Source organism: Hoplias malabaricus, chromosome 12 (assembly GCF_029633855.1).
Source record: "Hoplias malabaricus isolate fHopMal1 chromosome 12, fHopMal1.hap1, whole genome shotgun sequence".
NCBI classification, from domain to species: Eukaryota; Metazoa; Chordata; class Actinopteri; order Characiformes; family Erythrinidae; genus Hoplias; species Hoplias malabaricus.
Window position 1 is genome coordinate 35,921,478 of NC_089811.1, and position 25,657 is coordinate 35,947,134.

The following is a 25,657-nucleotide window of genomic DNA, read 5'->3' on the forward strand; positions in this document are numbered from 1 at the left end:
TGGGGATCGTGCTGCTCAGACCCACCTGATTCAGCAGCTGAGTATGTTATATATTAAGTGTGATATAAAGCAGAACTCAGAAATCGAGCCTGACCCAATCCTCCAGGTCCAGAACGCTCACCTGTATGTACTCTTTACTGGAATCGTCACCTGGCGTCCAGGCATTTTCGTTGTAGTTGAGGCGGGCCTGTCTCGCAGCCCAGCGTCCGTCACTGAACGAGGAAGAGGCCGTGATCTGGTCATCTGTGATTTGACCGGACTCCATCCCTAATGCATTGCTGCAGTGGAAATCTGAGGGAGTACACACACACTACATCAGCCACTACTAAGAAAAAGAAAAAGACTCACAGATGTAGGAGCAAATACAGAAGGCACTTACTGTCACTGACTTCCTTTACCGTCATGTTGTAGCGGGCGGAGAAGCCGTCTTTAGCCACCGCCATGTCCGTGTGGAAGGTGAGTGAGAGGATGCCAGTGGAGGACTTGAGTTCTGGAGGAATCTTAGTGCCACAGTGTCGGCCAATCAGGGGTCCAACTACAGAACACACACACACACACAAATATATATATATATATGGATTGTACTCTGGATGAGCACAGATGACAGGAATGTGAGGTGGGATTTAGAGGGGCCCTATCCGTGTTAGCAGCAGCTCTTGTGGTTTAGTTGTCCATAGATGTCTATCCACTTTACATCTTCATGCCTAGCCCTGCAAGACTACTACCACACAGTGAAGCTGCTGAAGTATGTTTTGAAAATATCTTATTTGTAGTCTTCACAGAGCTCTGATTTATGCCAGAAAATCTGATTTGTCCTGCTGTACACCCTCCATTGTGCAATACTCCTATCTGCCTGTATAGCTATTACCTCAGTGCTCTACATCTACAGTGGTTTTGTTTCCACAGACGTGTAATCAACAACAAGCTCTCCTCCCCCCAACATAATGAATTCTCAGAGAATCCAGTCTGGCTTTTAATACGTTAAATCCTCATTTTACAGACAGACAGATGAGAACTCAGACCCCCCCACCCCCCCCAGGGAAGCAGAGCTCTGTGAAGAACAGTGTGGATCAGGAGCTGTGTGAGCGTTTCTACTGTAGTCACGTAGAGACAGAGGGGGATTTAGCGCTAATGAGGTGGTTCACTTTCCTCCTTTCACTCTTTCCTTGCTGTCGGAGTCACATGATCAGCTCCACTCTTCTCCCAGTGTGTGCCTTCATCTTCAAACTCAAGTTATCCATTCATTTCTCTTCTTGTCCCTCTTTTTCTCCCTGCTCTGGACTTCGCTTCCCCTTTCTCGCTCCATCTAATGGGGTCTGTTCTCTTTCTGAGTCTCTCTCTTACTGGGTCTTTAATTCCTGGATTTCTGTATCCCAACAGATTTGACTGAGGAATTGTGTGGGAAGGGAGGCTAAACAATAGGAAGGGGGGGGGGGGAGCGGTAGTAGCCCTGTATTGATCAACTATTTCCCCTCTTTATGAAACCAAAAGTCTCTTCAAGAAATGGCAGAAATAACTCTCTCTCTCTCGATGGCGGGGACAGTCCACGTATCAACATGTCGTGCAAAGTAAATGCAAGACAGCAATTGGGACTCCCAGCTTTCAGATCCCTGAATATATCTGAGCCTGTGTTCTGCTCGTATAATATGTGTGGACAGCTCATTGATCCATTGCAGTGTGCTGGGGAGGAGTACAGCTGTAGCACTTCTACAGGGCTAAAGGATAAATGCTTGTAATGAAGAGGCAACAACAGTCACTTTAGACATCAAAGGCTCCAACCACAGCCAACCAGTCATCTTCAAATGAGTCTTCATTTTGGAGTGTGGTACCCTATCTAAAAAGTTGTAGAGGTAGCAGCAGTAGTAGTAGTAGTAGTAGTAGTAGCAGTGGCAGTAGTAGTAGCAGTAATGGCACTCGTAATAGTAATAATAGCAGCAGCAGTAGTAGTAGTAGTAGTAGTAGTAGCAGCAGCAGTAGTAGTAGCAGTGGCAGTAGTAGCCATAGCAGTAGTAGTAACCGTAGCAGTAATGGTACTCGTAATAGTAGTAGTAGTAGTAGTAGCAGTAGTAGCCATAGCAGTAGTAGTAACCGTAGCAGTAATGGCACTCGTAATAGTAATAATAGCAGCAGCAGTAGTAGCAGCAGTAGTAGTAGTAGTAGTAGTGGCAGAAGTAGCCATAGCAGTAGTAGTAACCGTAGCAGTAATGGCACTCGTAATAGTGATAATAGTAGTAGTAGTAGTAGTAGCAGCAGTGGCAGTAGTAGTAGTAGCAGCAGTGGCAGTAGTAGCCATAGCAGTAGTATTAGTAGCAGTAATGGCACTTGTAATAGTAATAATAGCAGCAGTAGTAGTAGCAGTGGCAGTAGAAGCCATAGCAGTAGTATTAGTAACAGTAATGGCACTTGTAATAGTAATAATAGCAGTAGTAGTAGTAGTAGTAGTAGCAGCAGTGGCAGTAGTAGTAGTAGCAGCAGTGGCAGTAGTAGTAGTAGTAGCAGTGGCAGTAGAAGCCATAGCAGTAGTAGTAGTAGCAGTAATGGCACTTGTAATAGTAATAATAACAGCAGCAGTGGTAGTAGTAGTAGTAGTAGTAGTAGCAGCAGTGGCAGTAGTAGTAGTAGTAAGATGGCGAGTGTGGAGAAATCCAGCACTGCTCTAGGAGTGTAATCCAAGTGAGGCTGAAGGCAGGGATATGCGCTGGTTGTTGGGAGTCTGGAGGGTGGTGGAGGGGGACGGTGGTTGGTGGCTTTGGGCCATTCAGGGATGCCACATTATTAAGACAGATGGAGGAGAAAAAGAGAGAGTATTCCTCCACACTCTTTTCCAGACAAGGATTAAATCCTATTGCAGTATTATTCACGCCCTATTTTTACTCTACTGATAAGGGGTAATGCAACTGCTGTTCCTCTCAGCCTGTGTCTCGCTCTTCCTCTCTCTCCCCCCTTCTTCTGCACCCCTCCTTATAGAATAATACGGGTGCACCGGCTTTTTGGCCCGACTGGTGCAGATAAGGCAGGGAGGCCTTGGGCGATGCTTTCATCTTCCAACGCACAGTTCCAAAATAGCAGCTCGACGAGCAGCCCAAGCGCTACGGCAACCCCGGCAATGTGGCGCAGCTCTGTCCGGGAGAAACCGGGGTCAGTCTGAGGGCTACCCCACACCTGGGTGAGAACGGACATTCGGCTTTGGATCTGGGTGTGCAGACGAGACAGATGGTTAGAGAGAGTGCTGCAGTGTTGGTGTCTGGCCATAAAATCACCATGATGAGTGAATTATGGTTTTATGTGGAATAAGAGGCTACAGATTGGCACAGAACCAGACAATGAGGTCAAATGGATAGAAGAGCTCCAATCCTCTTAAGTGTGCACTGCTGTGGGCCACTGGCAGCTTCAGACTTTGGAATACCATAGAGTTCTAATCCAAGCAGTGGCGCAAAGAAAGAAACACACACACAGCCATGGTTTTGTTTTTGTGGAAGATTACAGGCGTCTAGACTCACCCTGAGGCAGGCCGTCCCACACCTCCAGCCAGTCGTACTTGCATTCTCCCTCCGAGCCCTGAAGTGGGTCATTCTCCAGGTCGAATGTGAGGAAGGTGAGGGTGACTTCCATGTGAGGAGGGACGACGATGATGAAGGTGCACTCCAGGTTGTGAGGGTACTTGTCAGGGAAGCCAGGAGACTCGATCACACCTGAGGGACTGGTGAAGTTTCTGGAGCAGTCTGAACCTGAACATGGAAAGAGAAGAAGAGTTGTAGTTAATAAAAACCAACAAATATCTGAGCATACCTCCACAGCTCTCCACAGTGTTATTTTGCACATTACAACACTGGGAATAGTGCGTATCTGTGTATAGCATTCACGGTGTGATGGTATCTAAAAACTCACTCTTCATATTCATGTAGGAACATGTTGTTTATGTCAATTGTAAGCATCTTATAATTTATGTAAATTTCAAACCCCCTCCTAGAATAAAACTGTGTTGCCATTTCCACAGAGATTAATGGAGATTCCATGTGTCTATTTATGTATTTGCCTATCTGCAGATGGCATATTGATTCACAGAACACACACTCACTAGGCCTTGTACTTAATATATAGCATTAGAATTTGCAAACTGTTCCCATCACACACACACACACACACTGACAGTGGGGAGCGAGTTAGCTCACTGATGAAACACACTGAAGCGTGTGAATATTAGATCGTTCATCACAGCGGAGCGTTCAATCTATACAGAAAAGGCCTCCATCTGCAAAAGTGCTGAACGAGAGTGATATCCTGGCCTTGGAGCTTTTGTCAATACTCACTCTCTGCCTAAGCAGAAAACCCGTTACACTACTTCCTCTCATTCACTCGTCTGCTGAGGTCCTTACAGCAGTGGGGGAGACGCCTGTGTGCATTTAATGTATGATTTTCACTGTTACTTTTCAGTTTAGTGCGGGAAAAATATCTCTAAAAGGATTTCATAACATCAAAGCAGCCCAGCTCTAAGTGTGAAGAGAAGGGTTTGTCTAAATAATGATTTGAGTTTTCAAAAACACCCCATACTGCAGCTCTTTGGTGAATGGCTTGAGCACTGGTGTCACCTCAAGGGGAAAACAGCGTGGGATACAGCACTGTTCCCTAGGGGCTACTAGGGTCATAATCAGATTTATTTCCATAAATGAAACTTAATTTTAACGAAGGGCAGGGTCCATAAAGCCTCATACAGCTATATGCAGATAAATATCATTCATTCATTCATTATCTGTAAGCACTTATCCAGTTCAGGGTCGCGGTGGGTCCAGAGCCTACCTGGAATCATTGGGCGCAAGGTGGGGAATACACCCTGGAGGGGGCGCCAGTCCTTCACAGGGCAACACACACTCACACCTATGGACACTTTTGAGTCACCAATCCACCTAGCAACGTGTGTTTTTGGACTGTGGGAGGAAACCGGAGCACCCGGAGGAAACCCGCGCGGACACAGAGAGAACACACCACAATCCTCACAGACAGTTACCCAGAGGAAACCCACGCAGACACAGGGAGAACACACCACACTCTCACAGACAGTCACCCGGAGGAAACCCACGCAGACACAGGGAGAACACACCACACTCCTCACAGACAGTCACCCGGAGGAAACCCACGCAGACACAGGGAGAACACACCACACTCCTCACAGACAGTCACCCGGAGGAAACCCACGCAGACACAGGGAGAACACACCACACTCCTCACAGACAGTCACCCGGAGGAAACCCACGCAGACACAGGGAGAACACACCAAACTTATTGAAACATTTTAAAAAGCTAGCTGACCGTAAACTGTTCATGGTTAGCGCATCTGAGACAGAAAAACACCACTGTAGTACGCTCACACGCGTCCATCATCACCCGTCTCTACTATAAGACTTTATCTGAGAACGTAGAAGCAGATGGTACAGAGAGAACGATGCAGTGTCTCAGAGTGCGTACTTCAGCTCCAGGCACAACTGCAGCACAGCTGTATGGGGACTCTGCACTGAGGAAACCTCCAGGAGGCCTCAGTCGGAGGGAGTCGTGTGACCGACTTCCACTCGCACCCAGCCGACAAAACCATGCTCTAATTCATATTTCATACTCGTGCTGCGTTTTCCCGTATTCTCCCTCCATCCTCCAGTTCTCTCTCTCTCTCTCTCCTTTCAAGTCTTTCTCTCCTCTCCCTCTGGTGCATGGCAGGTTAAAGCAGAACAGGAGCTTAATTACAAAGAGATGGAAAAAGTAGAGTGGGGAAAAACACGCTGTCGTCCCACAGGAGCCACACTGAGGGTCAGGCTGTTCTCCCACAGCATCTTGTCTATGCAAACGTATGCCCAGTCATGGTTCACCTTCAGAAGCGCCACACGTGTTCTACATGCCAACTCTCTCTCTCATCTGCCTCCCAAACACACCATCAGACACTGTGTCCCTCAGCTGAGTCTAAACAAATGCAAAGCCACTGTTTTAATACTAATGCATACACACACACACACACACACACACACACACACACACACACACACACATAAACAATACGAGATCCCACGGGGCTGCCTTTCAGCTTCCAATCTCATCAATACTCTACACAACTGTCACACATGATGTTGTTGATGGTGATGTGTATGCACCCTCTGTCTTGTTCTCTCTCTCACTCTCTCACTCTCTCTCCCTGACACACACACTGTCATGATACACATTAGTATTAAAACAGCAGCTCTGAACTTATTTCTCTTTGGAGTCAGATGACACGCCCAAATTCGAATGATGTGACACAGAGAAAGCCGTGTGTGTGCTGACAGGGTCCTGGAATAGGTTGTGGATCCTGACAGGGGTAAAATATCAGAGGAAGAAAGAACAAACGGTCAGTAATCTGTGGCGCTTAGCTTTTAAATAACTGTAATACTTTAACTATTTATATTCTGCTGACCAGCTGCAAGCCAAACAGCCCCCCCTCCACACACACACACACACACACATTGTCTAGAGAAGGTACAACAACTGTTTCTCTCACACACACACAAACCCACACTTGTTTTGGTGGTGCATTTCCTAAATACACCAAAGTGCACAGATCCACTTTCAACTAATGAATGAAATGGAGTTGTAATTAAAATGTTGCACTGTGGCAAAACAGAGACCACATTTCATGTGTCTTTTCACCTGTACACACACCCTTACTACTGTCCTCATCAGCAGGCACCTGCGCCGACATGCAGGCTGTGTTCCAAATGGCTCTGTGCTTCCTACAGAGTGTACAGTGTTGGTAATGAAGCTGCACAAAATAAAAGCACTAAAAGAAGCAGTGCAGGTGATAGCTGAATATAAACGGACTTGTGTTAGACATATTGCGATTTGAAGTCACCCACAGAAAGCGTCTCATGGCAACATGTATGTAAACACATATTCTTTAAGCCGCCGTGCCTTCCTCTATTGCCTCCCCAGAGAGCAGCTCCTTAAAGGGGTCCTGGCACCCTGGAGAGATTAATAGAACTCTATATTAGGCTCTACAGCCGGAGACAGCATGACCCACTGTCTGAGGACTTAATGAGGGGTCAGTGCCCCCACAGAGGCGAGCCTGGGCCTGCAGCGGAGTCTCTGTGGTAAAACACACACCTGATTCCCCTCCCAAGCAGAAACCTCAGAGGCAATGGAGCTGAGAGTGGCAGCTGATAGAGAGACAGACAAGCTATGGTGAGGCAGCTGGCCTGGGTTAATGTTACATCCTATACACACACACTTCCCATGCTCCTTCCTCTCCACCTCATGCATCTGTTTCAGATAGCAGACTGCATGCGTGTGTTTGTGCAGGGCTTTTACAGACATGGATGCTTTCACGCACACATACGCACATGCACACACCTGCTTACACTCACGAGCATCTACAATGTTCCTTTTCCCACCAGAGTAAATCTTTTAAAAGCACACTGCATGGTCAAGACCATCCTTCATTTATTTCGATATTCATTAAATGTCCATCAGGTACAAGCTGTTTGGTTTTCGGCACCAGGAAACCTAACAGTTTGGGTTCCGTTCTGAAGACTAGCTTCAGTTTTTGGACTGGAAGTTGGTAGAAGTTCTCTGTCCCCTGCGCTAAGCATTCCAAAACAAAATCGATAACGATCCAGCCCAGACTTTCTGTTCTTTTTAACCTATTTCCATGTCTCAGTCATTTCTCAGTAAAGACTCGCCGTCTCACAGTGGAAGGGTGAGCGGAAACACTCACACAAAGGTGGGTTTGCTGCTGTGAGCTCTTCTCCTCTGCAGTAATCAGATATAAATAACTCATTACCAGCGTCTGCACAGGAAGAACTCAACACCACAACAATTCCATCAAGTCTTTACATAACACAAGGGCTTTACATAATGCATGTCCTGGCCTTGCTACTCAACCTGCGCCTATCATCTGTCCAACAGGGAGTGTGAACTCTAGAGCAGCGCCAGCGCTTGACACAATGCAGCGCAAGATGCTTCAACCACCCAAGTCTAAATTCTGTGAATTGTTCCTTTCTCTATCACTAAAATAAAGTGCTTTGGAATGCTAACACATAAACACGTGTACACAAATAGCTTTTTAATGCAGTGTCAAGAGATGGAGTCTCATTTAAGGTAAATTTATGTTAGAACTGGTCCCATAAGCAGGATACGCTAATATATATATAATATACATTCATTCATCGTCTGTAAACGTTTATCAAGTTCAGGGTTGTGCGTGAAATGTAATATGGCCCGTGTATATACTGTATACAGCTCCCAATATGAACTGAAAACTACGGAAAACTAGTGATGCTAAGGTTGGTTTTGGCCATTCACACTTTCAGTTTAAAACATTGTAGCAACATGCTAATCACAGTTCCTCTCAGTATCCTGAAAATGTGCATAAAACAAGCAAAATATTTTTTTTATTAACGATACACACACACACACCACAACACCCACGCAAACTCAAACACACTGATTTTCCCCGGCTGGCCTTGACTGCCGTTCTTCTGAGTTTAGTGGGTCAGCGAGGCTGTGCATTAGCCTGCGGTGGAGGCCAGAACTCCTCAGCTGCTTCAGCATACGCTCTAACTTTCTTAGACAGAGTGCCTAAGTGTGCCTTAAGTGTGTTTTTGAGCTACGAGGGTACATGACCTTGGCCTTCATGAGCCAACCCCCACTCCCCACTCACACACTCAGGCAGACAGTACAGCAGACCCCTGCTGAGGTTCCCCACTGTACTGTACTGCGCTGTGTATGCATGAGTAAACCCGACGCCATCGGCCTTTTGTTCACGCCCATTACTTCACGTTTTGTGAGCATGGTAAAAACAGCCTGCCACTGTGTACTCCAGGCTAGGGGGCGCTCTCTTCCCGCTCCCCAGTAAAGCAGTCCGGGCCACAGCTCCAGTTCCGAGGCACGCGACCGGCCTTGTCTGTGGCTCCGGGGGGGCTGAGGGGGTTGTTATTGTGGAGTGTTGCTGGGTAGAAAAGGGAATGAGTGAAATGGGTGGGTGAACAGCATGTGTGTGTTTGTGTAAGGAGGTTTTTATCCTCATGTAAAAGCGTGTGAGTGTGTGCATATGTTTTGTTTGTAATTGAAATAACAAGGCTGTATTCGTTCGAATAGAAAGCTCATGTCACGCAGAGGTGTTTTGGAATTGGACCATGGTTTTATACATTTAAATTCTGTTTGACTGAACATATGCTGTACTTGAAATAAAAGAAATGTAGCACATATAAAGCTGTATTTGCATGTGATTAAGAATCCATGCTACATTTTCTGTAGAGTTCTTGCAATCATGGAACAGAGATAGGGAATGCATGATGTAAAATGATATCAGAGTCATGTTGTTTTTAATTAACTGCACTGGATGTTAGATCTGGCTGAATGCTTATATAGAAATATATAGACCTCCAACATAGTACCTTTACTGAAGAAGGAAAACCCTTCCCACATTAGATTGTGTACCAAAATATTCAGCACTGCCCATCAATTCCTAAACGATCGCAGCCCTAACAGTTCATAGAAGTTAATACTTAATTCTACAGACATTTCTTTAGGCCCTAAGCCCCCTCTCAATGCTACTGCCCCATCGTTGACAACAGACACTCTACAGTAAACAGACTTTGAACACAAGACACTTATGTTCACAGTACGCTGAGATGTCCCGTGATATGGGTATAGACTGAGACGTATATAAAACCAATCTGCCCCATCTTCATAATATAAGGGGCTGTTGTTTTGTGATCTGATTGGCAATTCACGAGGTCAGTGAGACAGCTACGGGGCAGTATCACCATCCGTCAACAGCCATTAATTCACAGCCGCTTCCAGACTGTACACCCTGAGGGGAGGGATGTGGGTGTGTGTGTGTGTGGTGGGGGGTAAGAACAGGGACAACTGGGTAGTATCATAGTAGCTGGAGGGCGGTTCTATTGCGAGCTCTCATTGGCTCCTTCTGTCCACTGTTCCAGCACTCTAATGGTGGATCACAGATAGGCTGAGACTCTTCCAGCTGTAACCGTAGCAACAGTAGTAGCATGGCGTGATGAGTATGGTTGAGTAAACTAAAGTGTTGTTGTGAATGACTGTAGAGTAATTGTAGGGCATGGGATAGAGGTGCACAAGTCTGTTTACATCATGTTTGAGCTCAAAGTTCCAGGATGTTTCAGGGCATGGGAGGTTCACGGTCATTTATTACATCCCACATTTAATACATCCCCACATCCGAATGATCTTAGCAGTTTGCATTCCAGAGCTTATCGTTGTCGTCCAATGAAAAGCCTTCTTAACTTTCAATGGAAGTCAATGTAAATTGGTGTTATTCCACGTCATTTTGGAGCATTCCTATTGGTCCGTTCATCATGAATATGCAGGACAGCCGCTGTGTTCAGATGATGTAGTAAACTAAAAAACTAAAAAGATGGAAATGCATGTTTTTCTTTGTACAGCGACATGATGTAAGAAGAACCTGTCGTTTCAAAAAAGTTTTTTTTGAAAGCCTGCACCAAATGACTGTTACCTGAAATGGGATTATTTCCGCTGAAGGTGCTATTACACGGAATAAATCAATAGGTTACTAGTCCCCTTGTTACAAAAGACAGGGGAGCTGTCCAGACCCCCTGACGGCTAAACACAGGAACACACATAATTGCAGCGTCCAGCTGAGAGGCTGAGCTTGACGTGGCTGAGATCAGAGCTGGATGCTGAGGGGAGGCTCTGCGCTGGTCAGGAGCGAGGGAACAGTGGCCTGGGGGCGGCTGGATGCCGATTTCCTCTCCACAGGAGGAGGCAGATTGATACAGATTTTTTCTTTTTTTTTTTCCCAGCAGTCTATGAGTGGACCACACCTCCGGGCTGTGTATTTACCCAAGATTCCTATCACTACTGGAGAAGGCTGGGCTGAGTGTGCCAACACGAGGCCGTCCAAACAGCATGGTAAACAAACAGCAAGCTAACGGGCCAGGTCTCAGCGCTCTGCTTTCTGTTTTCCTCCTTTTCTTCCTGCGCTTTTCAGCTTTCGTCTTTTTTTTCCTCCTTCTCTTTGTGCTTTTCCCTAAGCCCTCGTTCACATTTTTCTCCGTTTCTCTGTCTTTGTTCCCCGTTTCCTCGGGCTTGTTTTGCATCTCGTAAAACACGGCTTGCCGACATGTTCTGGCAACAGTCTGGCAAGTTCAAATTAAACAGCGGTGGTTGGAGGAGATGTGATCCCTCACACATCGTCAAATCGGAATCTCACACACACACACACACACACACACACAAACATATTCATCTCATACCAGAGCTCTCTTTGTCTTCTGCAATAAGAATCCACACACACAGGCTCCTACACACAATATCACTGTAAACCTCTAACTGTAACGAGATCCTGTTAATGCCATAGCAACCGCGAGCCTCCACATCCTGACGGGTCCCGTCATTACTGCTTGTTTATGATGAAACGCGTGCGACCTGCAGATATGATAGCACTCGTCCCTGTGTCTGTGCTGTGGGCCTGCTGGGGGGCTGCTGAAGATCATTCGCACTCCCAGCGTGCTCGGGGGACCGGGGGTAGCATGTCTTTACTTCCTCCCATGAGAGGAGGTGAGAGACGCACTGCACTGGTGTTAAAGTGTTGATTTCTCGGAGTGGAGGGAGTCAGGACTAATGGCAGGGGCCGCACTGAGTAGAAATATAGTCATATGAGTGTTTTTACACCTCTGCATTCCATATTTCTGACATTCATTCATTTATTATCTGTAACCCTTATCCAGTTCAGGGTCGCGGTGGGTCCAGAGCCTACCTGGAATCATTGGGCGCAAGGCGGGAATACACCATGGAGGGGGCGCCAGTCCTTCATAGGGCAACACAGACACACACACACATTCACTCACACACTCACACCTACGGACACTTTTGAGTCACCCGGAGGAAACCAACACAGACACAGGGAGAACACACCACACTCCTCACAGACAGTCACCCGGAGGAAACCAACGCATACACAGGGAGAACACACCACACTCCTCACAGACAGTCACCCGGAGGAAACCAACGCAGACACAGGGAGAACACACCACACTCCTCACAGACAGTCACCCGGAGGAAACTCACGCGGACACAGGGAGAACACACCACACTCCTCACAGACAGTCACCCGGAGGAAACCCACGCAGACACAGGGAGAACACACCACACTCCTCACAGACAGTCACCTGGAGGAAACCCACGCAGACACAGAGAGAACACACCACACTCCTCACAGACAGTCACCCGGAGCGGGAATCGAACCCACAACCTCCAGGCCCCTGGAGCTGTGTGACTGCGACACTACCTGCTTAACAAAAAGCATGTTTGGTCAGAGGTGTCCACACTTTTAACCGGTTGTATACAAGGTTTCCAGGAAAAAGAATAGAATGACTCACTACTTCTTGTCACACTCGTGTGTATTTTAAAACATTACCACCACCAACTCTCTTTGTACTTCCCTTTTATTCTGCTTTCCTTCTCCTCTTTTCTGTGTATTTTCTGTTCCTCTTTGATTTTCTCTCTTTATCTAAACCCAAAGTGTTCCTAATTGAAGTTAAATTGGGAAAGTGACTAGTACGAGTCCTATTTTTGTTTAAGCATCTCTGCCCAAGTGCAAATGTTCAACTAAGACAGCTTACGTCTTAAGATGTTCTAAGTCCCTTCCTGAGCACGAGTTCCCCCATTCCTACAGCCTTCTGATAATCCAGCCAACCAACCAACCCACAAAAGCAGTTTCAGTATCCCTAATCTTCAGTCCCTAAGCCACCATTCATGGTCTTTCAGACTGCGTCTATCAGACATTTGCCTACAATTGACTGCCTCCCACTCCTAGTCTACCGCCGCTGCCAGACCAGGGCCCGGACCGCAGTATACATCCAGACACACGCAACACACAAACACACTTTGTTAGTAACACTGGCTCCCCTGCCGCCCACCTCTCTGCTATCAGGGACTGGAGATCAGGACTCAATTAAAGAGGCATTCCTGGAATGCTTTCAGAAGGATGAAAAGGGAACAGAAGATGCCTGCCCGCTGTTTATTTTCTCTGCCTGCTGCTTCCTTGATCTGAATTGGTCACGGTGCGTGTCGAACAGGCTCCGTGAAGGAAAGGGGAGACGGCACAGGGCTGGTGCCGGGGGTCAGTCAGGGTCTTTATCTTTGCCTGAGGAGACGTGTGCTGATACACCGCCACGTTGCCTAACTGTGACCTTCTGTTTCGGAGCCAAACCTGACCAGCACAACACATTCCCTCCAATTCACAACTGTTTAGTCAGCTAAGTAGTCCTAATAGCTTCCTGCTACTGAGCGCTGATCAGTAAAATAACATCCCTCAGAACTGTAAAAACAAACCGACAATTGGCCCCTTCAACTGTCACCAATTTGACCAGTGGCAGCCTTTCCTTCCAGTTCACAAAAGCCAATTAACACTTGTCAGTGAGGTGGGATTTGGCACACTGCCCCTGCCTCGACTGATCTGAGGAAAGCTGAGGAGTGTGGATCCTGTGTGAAAAGGTGAGCTATTTGCTATGTGATAATACAGACAGCTCTATCAGAGATCATAACTGCTGTGATCTTCACACTCTCTCTAACACGAACCTCTCCAAGAACCTGACATAAAAAAAACAATGGGAAAAACCTTGAAACGAGTGACTGTGCGTAAGCCCCGGAACTGAGGAACGCTCGCAGCAAAGAAAAGGAGTAAGGGAAGTACGTGAAAAGCAGATACAGTCAGAGGAGTTCTTGATGTGGGTTCATTTCTATGAATAACAGTCGGCTCTATGGGAGGCAGCGTGCACTCTTACCTGTCTTGTGGATCTCGTAGCGCAGCGAGAAACCCGCCCCCTGGTGGGCGTAGTCAGACACAAAGCGGATGTGAAGCACAGGGCCGGAGGAGATGATGGCGGCTGGAGCGATGTTGCTGCAGTGCTTCCCGAGCAGATCAGCCGACTCCGAACTGCCATCCCGGATCTCGATGAAGTCGTATCTGCAAAAACAAACCCCCAGACAGAAGAAGCTTATGAGGGCAGGGGTCAAGAGGGGCCACTGCGTGCCTAATTCTAGCCTTTCTGACCTTTTGACCTGTCCTAAACATGGACTCCTACTTGTCAGTGAAGTGACGGGTGGCAGCAGATACATTTCAAGCTTTTGGCTCCAAAAGACGCTGCATGCCGTTACGTTCAGATTCAAGCCCCTTTGATCTGTATTAAACACACTTCTGCTTGTCACTCTCTTTCCCTTGGTATCCCCCTTTCCTTATATGAAGGATTATCTTATATCTGAGTACAGTGGTGCAGCAGGTAGGTGTGTTCTCCCTGTGTCTGTGTGGGTTTCCTCCGGGTGACTGTCTGTGAGGATTGTTGCGTGTTCTCCCTGTGTCTGTGTGGGTTTCCTCCGGGTGACTGTCTGTGAGGATTGTGGTGTGTTCTCTCTGTGTCTGCGTGGGTTTCCTCCGGGTGACTGTCTGTGAGGAGTGTGGTGTGTTCTCCCTGTGTCTGTGTGGGTTTCCTCCGGGTGACTGTCTGTGAGGAGTGTGGTGTGTTCTCTCTGTGTCTGTGTGGGTTTCCTCTGAGTGACACACTCTGTGAGGAGTGTGGTGTGTTCTCCCTGTGTCTGTGTGGGTTTCCTCCGGGTGCTCCGGTTTCCTCCCACAGTCCAAAAACACACGTTGATAGGTGGATTGGTGACTCAAAAGTGTCCATTGGTGTGAGTGTGTGAGTGAATGTGTGTGTGTGTGTGTGTGTGTCTGTGTTGCCCTGTGAAGGACTGGCGCCCCCTCCAGGGTGATTCCAGGTAGGCTCTGGACCCACCGCGACCCTGAACTGGATAAGGGTTACAGATAATGAATGAATGAATGAATGAATCTGACCCCCCCTGGAATATCCTACTGAGAGAATGAATCACATGTAAATAATGCTTGGTTTGATTGGATATTAAATTAACAAAACGAGGTCTTGGATTCTACACGGCACTCTACGATGTGCGGTTTCCCTCAAGACACAAATATTTGCCTATTTCTAGCCCGTCTGACTTTTTGACCTGTCCTAAATACAGATTCCTGCTTGTCAAACGGCAGCAACAAAGGCGTCGTCAGTGTCTTGCCCTCTTTCGTCAGATGCTGATGTTCAAACAAAGACCAGGAAATAATGAGGAGAGAAATCCATACAACAAAGAAAGAACAAAGACACAGGCCAAGTCTATGACTTTCTGTTGTCTTGAAATTTATAATTAGAAAATTAGAACACGCTACCACACTGCCACACAGGCACAGGTGCGAGAACAATTAGAGCTAATAGGATTAGAACAGACTCAGACGTGATTATTGAGATCGCTGAATTATAACAGACACTAGTTGATGAAAGGCAAACAAACAAACACACACACACACACACACACTTTTATGCACATTCACAGCCAATGCTAGAAAGTAGATACACATGCGCACGCACACACACCCCCCCTCAACCCCCACACACACTTCGAGTGTGTATTTAAAAGCCTGTCTGTTTTGCTTCAGCACCACCTCAGTATAATGAGTTTTCTCCACTGTTGTTTTTCTCATTCTGTTTCCAGGTTATAAGCTGCCTTTGCCCGAGGAGTTTACGCACGCTGTGGTCAAAGTAAGCTTGATCTCAATTAAATACGGGGGGGAAAAAAGAAACACATCTATTATGCACATCCAACACTTCCTGTCTGATTACACAAAATGGACTCCATTCATCAAAGACAAAAAAGTTGACCCTAATGACAAGTAAATTAAAAACAGCTAAAGAGAGGCGGGGGGAGGGGGGGGGAGAGGGGTGTTGCTATCTCCTCTTCCCTGTTGTCTTTTCAGCTGAATTAAAACAACCATTGCCCTAACAGAGTCAGAGTAAAACACAGTAAGACCAAACAGTGACAACGGACAGCAAGATGGGGGTCACGCCCCGTGCTGCGCTGCCACATTAACAGGACGGATTTTTTATAGAGACTTCAATCCACACTGGAGTGTCAGCATCATCTAACACTGATCTAATGAGCTTCTCTCTCTTCACTGTATCTCAGCTCTCAAGAGGAGGAGGAGGAGGAGCATCCTTAAACAATCAACTCCAGCTGAAGAGCCAGGAGGACTCACTAAGCCTCGGTGTGAAGAGTTTCTACCCTCCTTCCAGCTGCTCACACATCATAACGGCACTAACGGTGCACTGTATTCAAGTGTCACAAACACTGAACCACTTCCCATGGTCATGACTTCACGGGAAATTATGTAAAGCTCATGAAAGTGGTGGATGAGTACTGTTTGGATTTTGCACATTGCTTATTTCTGACGAGAATGGCCAACCATCGCAAGTCGACGAATATCTGAATAAACGTTTTATGCTGTTGCCACGCGATTCTTCTGTTTTTTCCTGTTAGTTTCTAATATAAAGCCTTTCTATAAACCTGTGTGGGCTTGAGTGGCCTCTGCACTAGTGCGTGCAGCATTTCCGCTTCCTATCTACAGTCCTTTATAAATAACCAATGTTGGGTTGAGAGAGAGAGAGAGAGAGAGAGAGAGCGAGAGAAAATGGTGTGAGAGTAGAAACTTGACACTGCCATCGGTTCATTAAGTGATAGGCACAAGCAGGTGGCTTCAAAGTCCTTTAGCATACACACTCTCAGAGTTACAGAGTTATGTGAACTCCACGACACATCTACAGACTCTAACAAACACATCTACACAAATATATATGTGTGTGTGTGTATGTGTGTGTGTGTATAACCCTGAAGGGACACACAGGCAAAGACAGGTTAATAGACACACAACATTCAAAGTAAGTAAACATATACAACAGTGTATTAACTATTTAATTTTTTTTCCGTCTGGTGGCTAATACTCCACTGACAAAGAATTTCACACAACAAAAGCCCTCTCTTTTTCCTTTTCTCCCCCCCATACTCCCTCTCTTCCCCCTCCTCTCTCTCACGCTGACAGCCAGGAGGAAGTAGGCGCGTGTTATTTGGTTTTTAGGCTGGGGAAACTGCGGGTGGCACTGGGACACTTCTTTTGGCCACAGTCTCTGAGTCAACCCATTCCTCAATTAACACACACACAGCTACAATAGCAGCAGTCATGTAGTGATGGGGACACATGCGGTGCAACACTCCCTGGTCATTAGAGTCACATGGTCAATGGTCTTATGGCTAATGCAAAACATAATTACATTTCCATAGATTTAAAATAGAACTCTGTTGCCATGGTTCAGAGGCTAGGGAGGAACGCTGGAAATATTGGCTTCTGTGAGGCAGCGTGATTGACCGTGAAAATAAGCATTTATCTCTTCCTCTGCGTCAACGAGCCCCAAACATTTCGTCCTTTTACTCCTTTATCTTCCTAAGGCTAATATTAAGACATCACCTTTTGTCTTGACTGTGCCCTGTGTATTACTGAATCAGCTTAGACTCCAATAATTGGAGTACTGTCTCTCAGGAGAAACGCGAAGAAACCGACAATATATACAGCAACACCATGTCATACTGTTGTTTACAGTTATTATAGTTGTTGTAAGAAGAAAAAGAAAACTAAACAGCAGGACTTGGGTCTCTTAACTCTATTTTGTGAGTGTGTGTGTGTGTGTGACCCAACCCTCTGCAGTCTGTGCCGCTGTTAATTGCATTTCACACATTCTATCTTTCAGGCAGGACTCTCCTTCACACCTGCACATACATATCAAGCTTCAGAGAACCCCCGCAGATTTAAACACACACACACACACACACACACACACACACACACACACACACACACACTCAAACTCCCACTGGTAACACAGAGGTAACCAAAGGCCATCCTGTGTTTTAAAGTAACACAAATTGATCAGTACTTTTCCGTGAATAATTCAAAGCACTGACCGTTTCTACAGTGAGGAAAGACTAGCATGTTAACAGCATGATTAAAGCCTAATGAGAAAGACGGCATAGCAAACACCCCATGGTCCTGGAAAGAACCTGAAGACAAACATCTGTGAATTGACATCTTCATCAGGACATCTAACACACAGAAAAGTCTGGAACAAAAGTGCTGTCTGTACAGAACGTAGAGTGAGACACTGGGGAGGATGTACATGCCATTGGCCATTTCTTTTGTTCTGTAAAAATAAACAGCAACTGGAGGTCATGATTGTGTACGGAATTTTCAGAGAAATCGATGGAGAGTGGGACTCCTTTCACACATGCACATAACTCAGAGGAGATGTATGTGTATCCTACTAGTGCCCTTAAAGCTCCAGGTAAAAACAGAGGGAGTGCATGTGTGAACAGAGCCGCTAATGTTCCGTAGTATCCCTTGCACGTGCTGCAAAGGCGCCGCACCAAGCCTAAAGTACAAGGAATATTTCCAGCTGAGAGAACGCATCTGACGCAGAAAATCTCTCCCTGCGCACTACATGTTAAAGGACAACTCTGCAAAAAAAGGTCCTACGTGAAAAAGGCTACATTCAACTACAAGTTCTTTATAGGACGTATCTTAAAGGGGACATATTACACATCCTTTTCACAAGTTAACACAGGTCTCTGAGGTCCAGGTGGAATGTCTGTGACATGCTTTGGTCAAAATACAACAAGGATCAACAACAACACATCACGTTTCTTACCCTGTTTAATCAGCCCTTTTCAGAATGAACAGTTTAAGTGCCTGAACTCTACGTTAACCAAATGCTAGGGTCGAAAAAGTGAGGTGCAATGAGCAGGAGCTCTTTCTTCTCCGTTCTGCTTTTTTTGTCATAACTAAACCTCGCCATTGCATTCTCATTGCACTCTATGTAAGACGCCGCAAAACAAATCAGATTTACTCATTTTATCCAATGTCCTGAGATTTGTGCAGGTCATAAAAACTGATTAGTTGTTTTATTTCACATATTTTGGGTGGTAGGAGCTCCTAATTCCGAAATCAATGCACTAATGCACTCAGAAAAGATGTTTTCATAATTTGAAATATTTAATAACAAAGCATTCAGGTCAGGATAACACAGATCTAATCAATTTATCTGCTGCTAATGTTTGCTTGTTATGCTAACATTGTCTGCTGTACAGCCAAGGCCATGGCCCTCAGTCACTGTGATATAATAAAGTCCTTGATGTGTGTCTGTAACCTGAGTGATGCATGTGCAGGGTCTTTCTAGAGTCCCCTAGAGTCCAGTTCACCTCCACACTGTCCATTGATTCTTCATTACAAGCAGAAAATAACCATTGATCACGAGGACCCCCGGGGAGTGGCGGAAGTTGAGGTTATCATCACGACCGCTCTGCGACGTGTCACTTCACATGAGGGGGTGAGGTAGCGCAGAGCTCCTGGTTCACTCACAAACTCGTCATGGCAACAGATTCAAATAATGCAATCCTGAAAACATCATCAACAGGAAGGAGAAAGGATGGTGTGTCTATGCCCCATCAATATTCATCGCATTCTCCACTGACTCAGGGAAAAATGGCTGATGACAGGGACAGGATAAAAGCTCAGGAACACACACACACACACACACACACACAACTGTGTCTTGTCCGCGGCTGACGAGCGTGGAGTTGCTGCAGCTTGTAACTGCAGCCGAAACACTTAAAACTCTCAGAGGATAATGTCACAATCCACTCAGTCTCTACAGAAATGTCACAACGTGTGCTGTCAAAATTAATGTGTTAATCCATGTGGGAATTAACATGTTATTCTTTTTTTTACTGCTAATTGATTGTTTTACCAAATTAGGCCACAACTTCTTTCCATAAGGAGCCTTGTGACTTATTAGCGGATTAATGTAGCGATGTAAACATAGCATCGCTAATGTTGAGTTCAGAAGGTAGATTACGTTTTATTAATCATGCTAAAAAAACGTTTTACATAAAACAAACCATCTCTCTTACCCTCAAAATCATACAAACTACACCGAGATATTTTAATAAAGTAAAAAATAGACAGTTTTCTATCACCCATTTTAACATGAATATCACACGACATTTATCTCCCTCACAAATTAAATGCTAGCATTTTAACTTTGTGTGATAATATTTTTAAACTGATAGACAATACTGGCATACATATAATTAACATACAATTGCATTAAGTTGATCTTACATTGATTACTTTATTTTACATTTATTTAGAAGAAGGGAGAGTGGGATGAAGCCGTATTAACTTCAGAAAACTGCAGGATTAGTTAATTTTTTTAAATCAATCAGCCACACTATCCACAATACAATGATCACACACACACACTTCCTGAACTTCCCACACTGAACCCATGCTAGCCATCATGCTAGTGCTAATCTCCAGGGTAAATATTCACAGTGGCACTCGCAGTGTAAAACACTGGAAATAATGAACTCCAGCTGCCAATTGTTCCAGAACTAGCACTGAGTCAACATTCTTAATATGGAATGCATACAGACCATGACGTTCATTTCTAAATTATGACAATGAGCAAGTCCCAGACACACACACACACACATCACGCTTTGTAATCACATAACAATGTAGCACTACAGAGCGATCACACTCAGAATGAACAAAATCCTTCAGAAGTCCTAAGGAGGGAAATGGATTATGCATTTTCTGAATATTAATACAGCAATTAGATAACATCAAACTGGAATACTGTGCCAGCAGGGGAGAACAAGACAATGAGAGAATGAGAGAGAGAGAGAGAGAGAGAGAGAGAGAGAGAAAAATTTTTTCTAAGGGAAAATAAAGCAGAAGATGAAATAGGAAGCTAGAGAGCGCAAGGTAGAATGGGGGAAAAAAGAGGAAAAAGCACCTTCAAGCAGCTCATTCCCTAGTCTATATCCATTATCCATGTCATTCAGGAGTGTGGTTTTGCTGATTGAATTACCGATATATCATAATAAATCATCTAGTTCTTATTATATTTATTCAACATCAATCTATTTATAACCCCGAGGGGTGGGAGGCTCTTGGCGCAGGGCCAGGCTTGCACAGAGCGATCTGTTGAATTATAATGCCGTTCATAAAGCATGGCACACTGCGGCGAGGGGCACAGGGAGGAAAAGCTATCAGGATTATTCCAGCTGAGCCCTGAGCGCTGGCTTTGCATGCCCACCCTGACACTGCACTTTTTTCTATTGCCAACACTAACACTGCACTTTCCTCTACCGCTAACACCATCACTGCACATCCACCTCCACAGGCACTGACACCACTATTCTCCCACATTCAGAAGCAGAATACATTAAAATACATTACAGTAGTCTATTTCTTTTGCATTTTGTAGTTATATTCATGGCATACACCACAGGACCCTGAAAAGGTCAGAGACCGCCCTTCAATATGACGGCGAAATGGCCATGACGCCTAAAATCATTAAGCTATCAATGCTTCGAGAGCTATTTCCGATGAGTTTCATATAAGATCCATTTGCATAAGAAATGAGAAGTCAAAAAAATATTTGGATTCTTTAATTCTTTTAAAAAATACCCAATTTGACTGGAACATCAATAAATGGCAGAGCGCTCTCTTTTGCACAGTGCTGTGTTTCTATATTTCATTATGGTGTGGACGCCATTACCCGATGCTCCAGATCTCCCACTGTAAACACCAACATTGCTGTGCCCCCACTGAACACACACTCGTCTATTCACAGCTCCTCTCCCACTGCTTTTGTTGTCGTGCTCCTCTCTGGCTCTGTCATTTACACAGCAGCTCTGGAACTCAGCCCTATCTCTCACTGGCAGCTGAACAGATGCTCTTCTTTTCTTAGTTCTTCTTCCTCCTCTCTTCTCTTCACACACCTGATCAGATCGTTTCCTCTTTCTCCATCCCCCTCCTCCTCTGCTCTTCTCTGGTGCTCTCCAGGCAGGGGGGGGGGGATTTATCTGCATTCTTAACGCCGCTCGCCTCTGCCCAGCACACTCATCCATTCCAGACCAGCTCTGGCACTAGTCGCCGACATAAACTTGAAATATGTTCAAAATCTCCATTCACAGCTCCCTCACAAGGGAAGCTAGAGGCTGCAGTGTCCCAGCTCTGTGAAAGCAGCTGCGCCAGAGTCAGTGTGGCTGCACTACAAACAGTTTATGTGCGATCAGAGAAAAATGTTTCTGAAATAGTTCTCAATGGAGAACGGTCTGTGTCTCAACAGAGGACTGTTTTATATTAGGCCAGATCCTTTAACGCATTTTAAATACATTTTAAATAAAGTTTCGCGCTGGAGCTACAAGGCTAATGTAATTAACAACGCACTGAGGCGTGCAGACACCTGTTCGCATCTGGCAACATGACAAATGTGTGTGAATATTTAAAACCAACAGAAGCAGCCATTTTGAAGCAAGCCTTTTGTCTTGTTTTATTGAAAACCGCAAGCAACAAGAGTCAGAACCCACAAAAGCAAGTCAATTTGAGATTACAATGTGTGTGTGGGGGGTGATTCACCCATGGAACATGCACAATGCTCAGTGAAGCTATTAACGTTCTGCGTCATTTCTGAGTCCATTTATTTTACTTCAATATACATTTCAGGATTTTTATCATATTTAGGACACACATTTTTTATTCAGAAACTGCAGTGAGCCTCTACTGCTACTGGTTTCTCCAAAACTATTACAGTCAATTTTCTGTTTTCAAACTGGCCTTGCTGTAAACTACTCCTGTTTACTGTTGGAGGTCAATTAACAAGGAAAGGAATATCCATCCATTATCTGTAACCCTTAATCCATTTCAGGGTCGCGGTGGGTCCAGAGCCTACCTGGAATCATTGGGCGCAAAGCAGGAATACACCCTGGAGGGGGCGCCAGTCCTTCACAGGGCAACACACACACAGACATTTACTCACACACTCACACCTAGGGACACTTTTGAGTCACCAATCCACCTACCAACGTGTGCTTTTTGGACTGTGGGAGGAAACCGGAGCACCCGGAGCACCCGGAGGAAACCCACGCAGACACAGGGAGAACACACCACACTCCTCACAGACAGTCACCCGGAGGAAACCCACGCAGACACAGGGAGAACACACCACACTCCTCACAGACAGTCACCCGGAGGAAACCCACGCAGACACAGGGAGAACACACCACACTCCTCACAGACAATCACCCGGAGGAAACCCACGCAGACACAGGGAGAACACACCACACTCCTCACAGACAGTCACCCGGAGGAAACCCACGCAGACACAGGGAGAACACACCACACTCCTCACAGACACCCGGAGGAAACCAACGCAGACACAGGGAGAACACAAAACACTCCTCACAGACAGTCACCCGGAACAGGATTCGAACCCACAACTCTGATTGGCCAAAGATACTTGTCAATCACAAGGGAATGCAGACATCCAGCACAAACTATCTATAAAGTCTCCAAATTACAGCAGTGATCGCATGTGTTTGTATCCAACCCAACGGCAGTTGGTGAAATTACTCAGTGGGTTTGAAGAGGTTCAAACGCTCCTTAAATTAGTGGTTGAGGAATAAAAATCCAGCCAGAGGCAGATGTGCAAATAGGAAGGAAAAAAAAAATCAGTTCTCTGTGAGGACTGGGGCGTGGAGCCATGTTCAGTGCCCAAAGAAAACAAAAACAACAACACGCGAATACACAATGAGTAAACAACTCTTAACTCTTAAGTCTTACGACCCCATTGTTGTGGTTTCCAAAGCCTGTGATTCCTGTTACAAACAGGGTTTTGCGCCATCACCAGCTATGATTTACAGATGAGAGCAGATGAGCTAAAGCGTGGAGATGTGCTGAGCCGAGTCGAGTAGGTACCATGCAATGGAACCATGCGGGACGCGACACAAACGGTCACTTTAAATGAGCTGGGCACTTGGAGGAAGAGAAGAAAAAAAGAAAGGTGCAGAAAAGAAGAGTGAAAACTGATGACAAGAGCTGAAAAGAACATCGAGGGTGTGGCTGCAGACTAAAGCGCTTAAGACTAAACTTTCCCCACCAGGGTAACACCCCTGTCCCGGGCCATCTCCTCTTCTGGGTGTGTGTCCGTGTGTGTGAGAGCATCTGTCGGGACCACACCGCCGCTCACATTTGCTCCAGACTGTGTGAAACATGTCTGGCCGGCGGAGAAATGATGGCTGAGCCCTGTAATAACATCTGACAGTTCAAACTCTTCAGGTTAAATAAATTAAATATGGCACTTAGCTGCCGATGGATGGGCCGTGTGGTCAGTGCAGAGATAGGGAGCTAAGTGGAGGCGGCGGATCAGATATACACTCTTCCCGCAATGTCTACACCACAGCATGTGGGAGGCTGCTGGGATGATTCATATAGAGGGCAGCCCCCACACACGCATCCCGAGGAGGCAGCTGGACTTTGTTGATCTTGCTGAGCGCGAGAAATAGAAAGTGGAAAATCATATGGTCCGGTGTCATATCGGGGTCAGCGAGCCATGCGTCTGTCCTGACCCTCTTAAACAAGCATTTGTGCATGTGCTCCACACACACACACACACGGGGGAAATGTACTTACAGATATAAACATCTCAACCATGTGCAGAAGGAGTGAAAGAAGTGCTGAACCCTACAATCAGGTGTGTCTAAACTTTTGAACAGTGGGGTGTAGGGATGAGTTAAGTGGCTGAGACATATTCCCAGAGGACAATAGGTCTTAGCCAGCTGAATAGTGGTGTAGTCTCATTTTAGTGGTGTAGAGGAATCCCCCCAGTCCCTGCCTTGAGTGTTAGTGTGAGTGTGTGTGTGAGCGTGCCATGCAGCAGTATCCTCCGAGTCTGGGCGCTAGCCTCAGGGGCTGTCACTACAGGAGCCATCAGTACAACACTGCTCTTAATTCATCTCCAAAAACCCCTACTCACACCGAGTCATGCTCACACACTCGCACCCATCGAACCCGAAACACACAGCATATTGAAGTCAGCCTGTGGATCCACAAGCTACAATAGAAGTGTCTGTCCTCCTCACAAAGACTTTGTTGTTATCCATCTCCAACATGGCAGCTTCCTTCACTATCTCTCTCTCCCTAGGACACACTATTTACACTGGTGAAGGCGTCCAGCAAAACAAGCGGCGAAACTTTCGCCAAAGAGCAGTTCAAAGAGACCGTGTTAACTACACGCTGACGGCCAGTCGCTTCATTACTTGTGTTTTAATGATCCGCTTGTGTTTACTGTGAATTCACAATTAAGATCATGCTCTGTGATAAAAAAACGGGCTCGATACGAGCTGTTCTGTGCCTAATTCAACTGTCTGGCTCCAGAACAGAAACCATAATCACTCGAGCAAAGGCGAGAAAGGAAAACAATAATTCAGGAAAATAAGAATCGCGGATCGTTGAACGTCGCAGCTGATCCAGAGTTAATCTTTGCTGAACTCAGACTGCATCCCTATGTTGATGAAACTGAAAGTGGTAAACAACTGCACTGTAATTACATGGCTGAGGGAGGCCTTCACCGGGTCCCATACCACAGCCAAAGCCCTATCGCACCCTGGGATGCACCGGGTCACGGAAAGGTCAAAGCTACTCTTTGACAGCCCGTAGAAGACCTGTAGCGGACTCCCTCTCAAAGGCTTTCGGCTCAATTTCAGACCACAAACCAATACGGACCGTTTCTGTCAGCTTTAAATTCCACGACTGCTGAGGCACACGGCGAGAACAACAGCATGCTGACTTTTAAACAAAGCTCTTCCTCTGTGGGCAAGATGTAAATTTGCAAAAGAACATTTGGAGGCT

The 25,657-nt window shown here is 45.9% G+C and overlaps 1 protein-coding gene across 2 annotated transcripts in view; it reads right to left on the reverse strand.

The window, feature by feature from the left end:
• The window catches only part of nrp2b (neuropilin 2b), an 86,522-nt gene that overhangs the window by 50,418 nt on the left and 10,447 nt on the right, over nt 1-25,657 (reverse strand). For both annotated transcript variants that reach the window (XM_066686116.1, XM_066686115.1), the window contains exons 3-6: nt 13,800-13,981; nt 3,501-3,728; nt 380-535; nt 122-291 (exon numbers count right to left, since the gene is read on the reverse strand). In XM_066686116.1, coding sequence (XP_066542213.1) covers nt 122-291; nt 380-535; nt 3,501-3,728; nt 13,800-13,981 — 736 coding nt within the window. The remainder of the gene's footprint in view (nt 1-121; nt 292-379; nt 536-3,500; nt 3,729-13,799; nt 13,982-25,657) is intronic.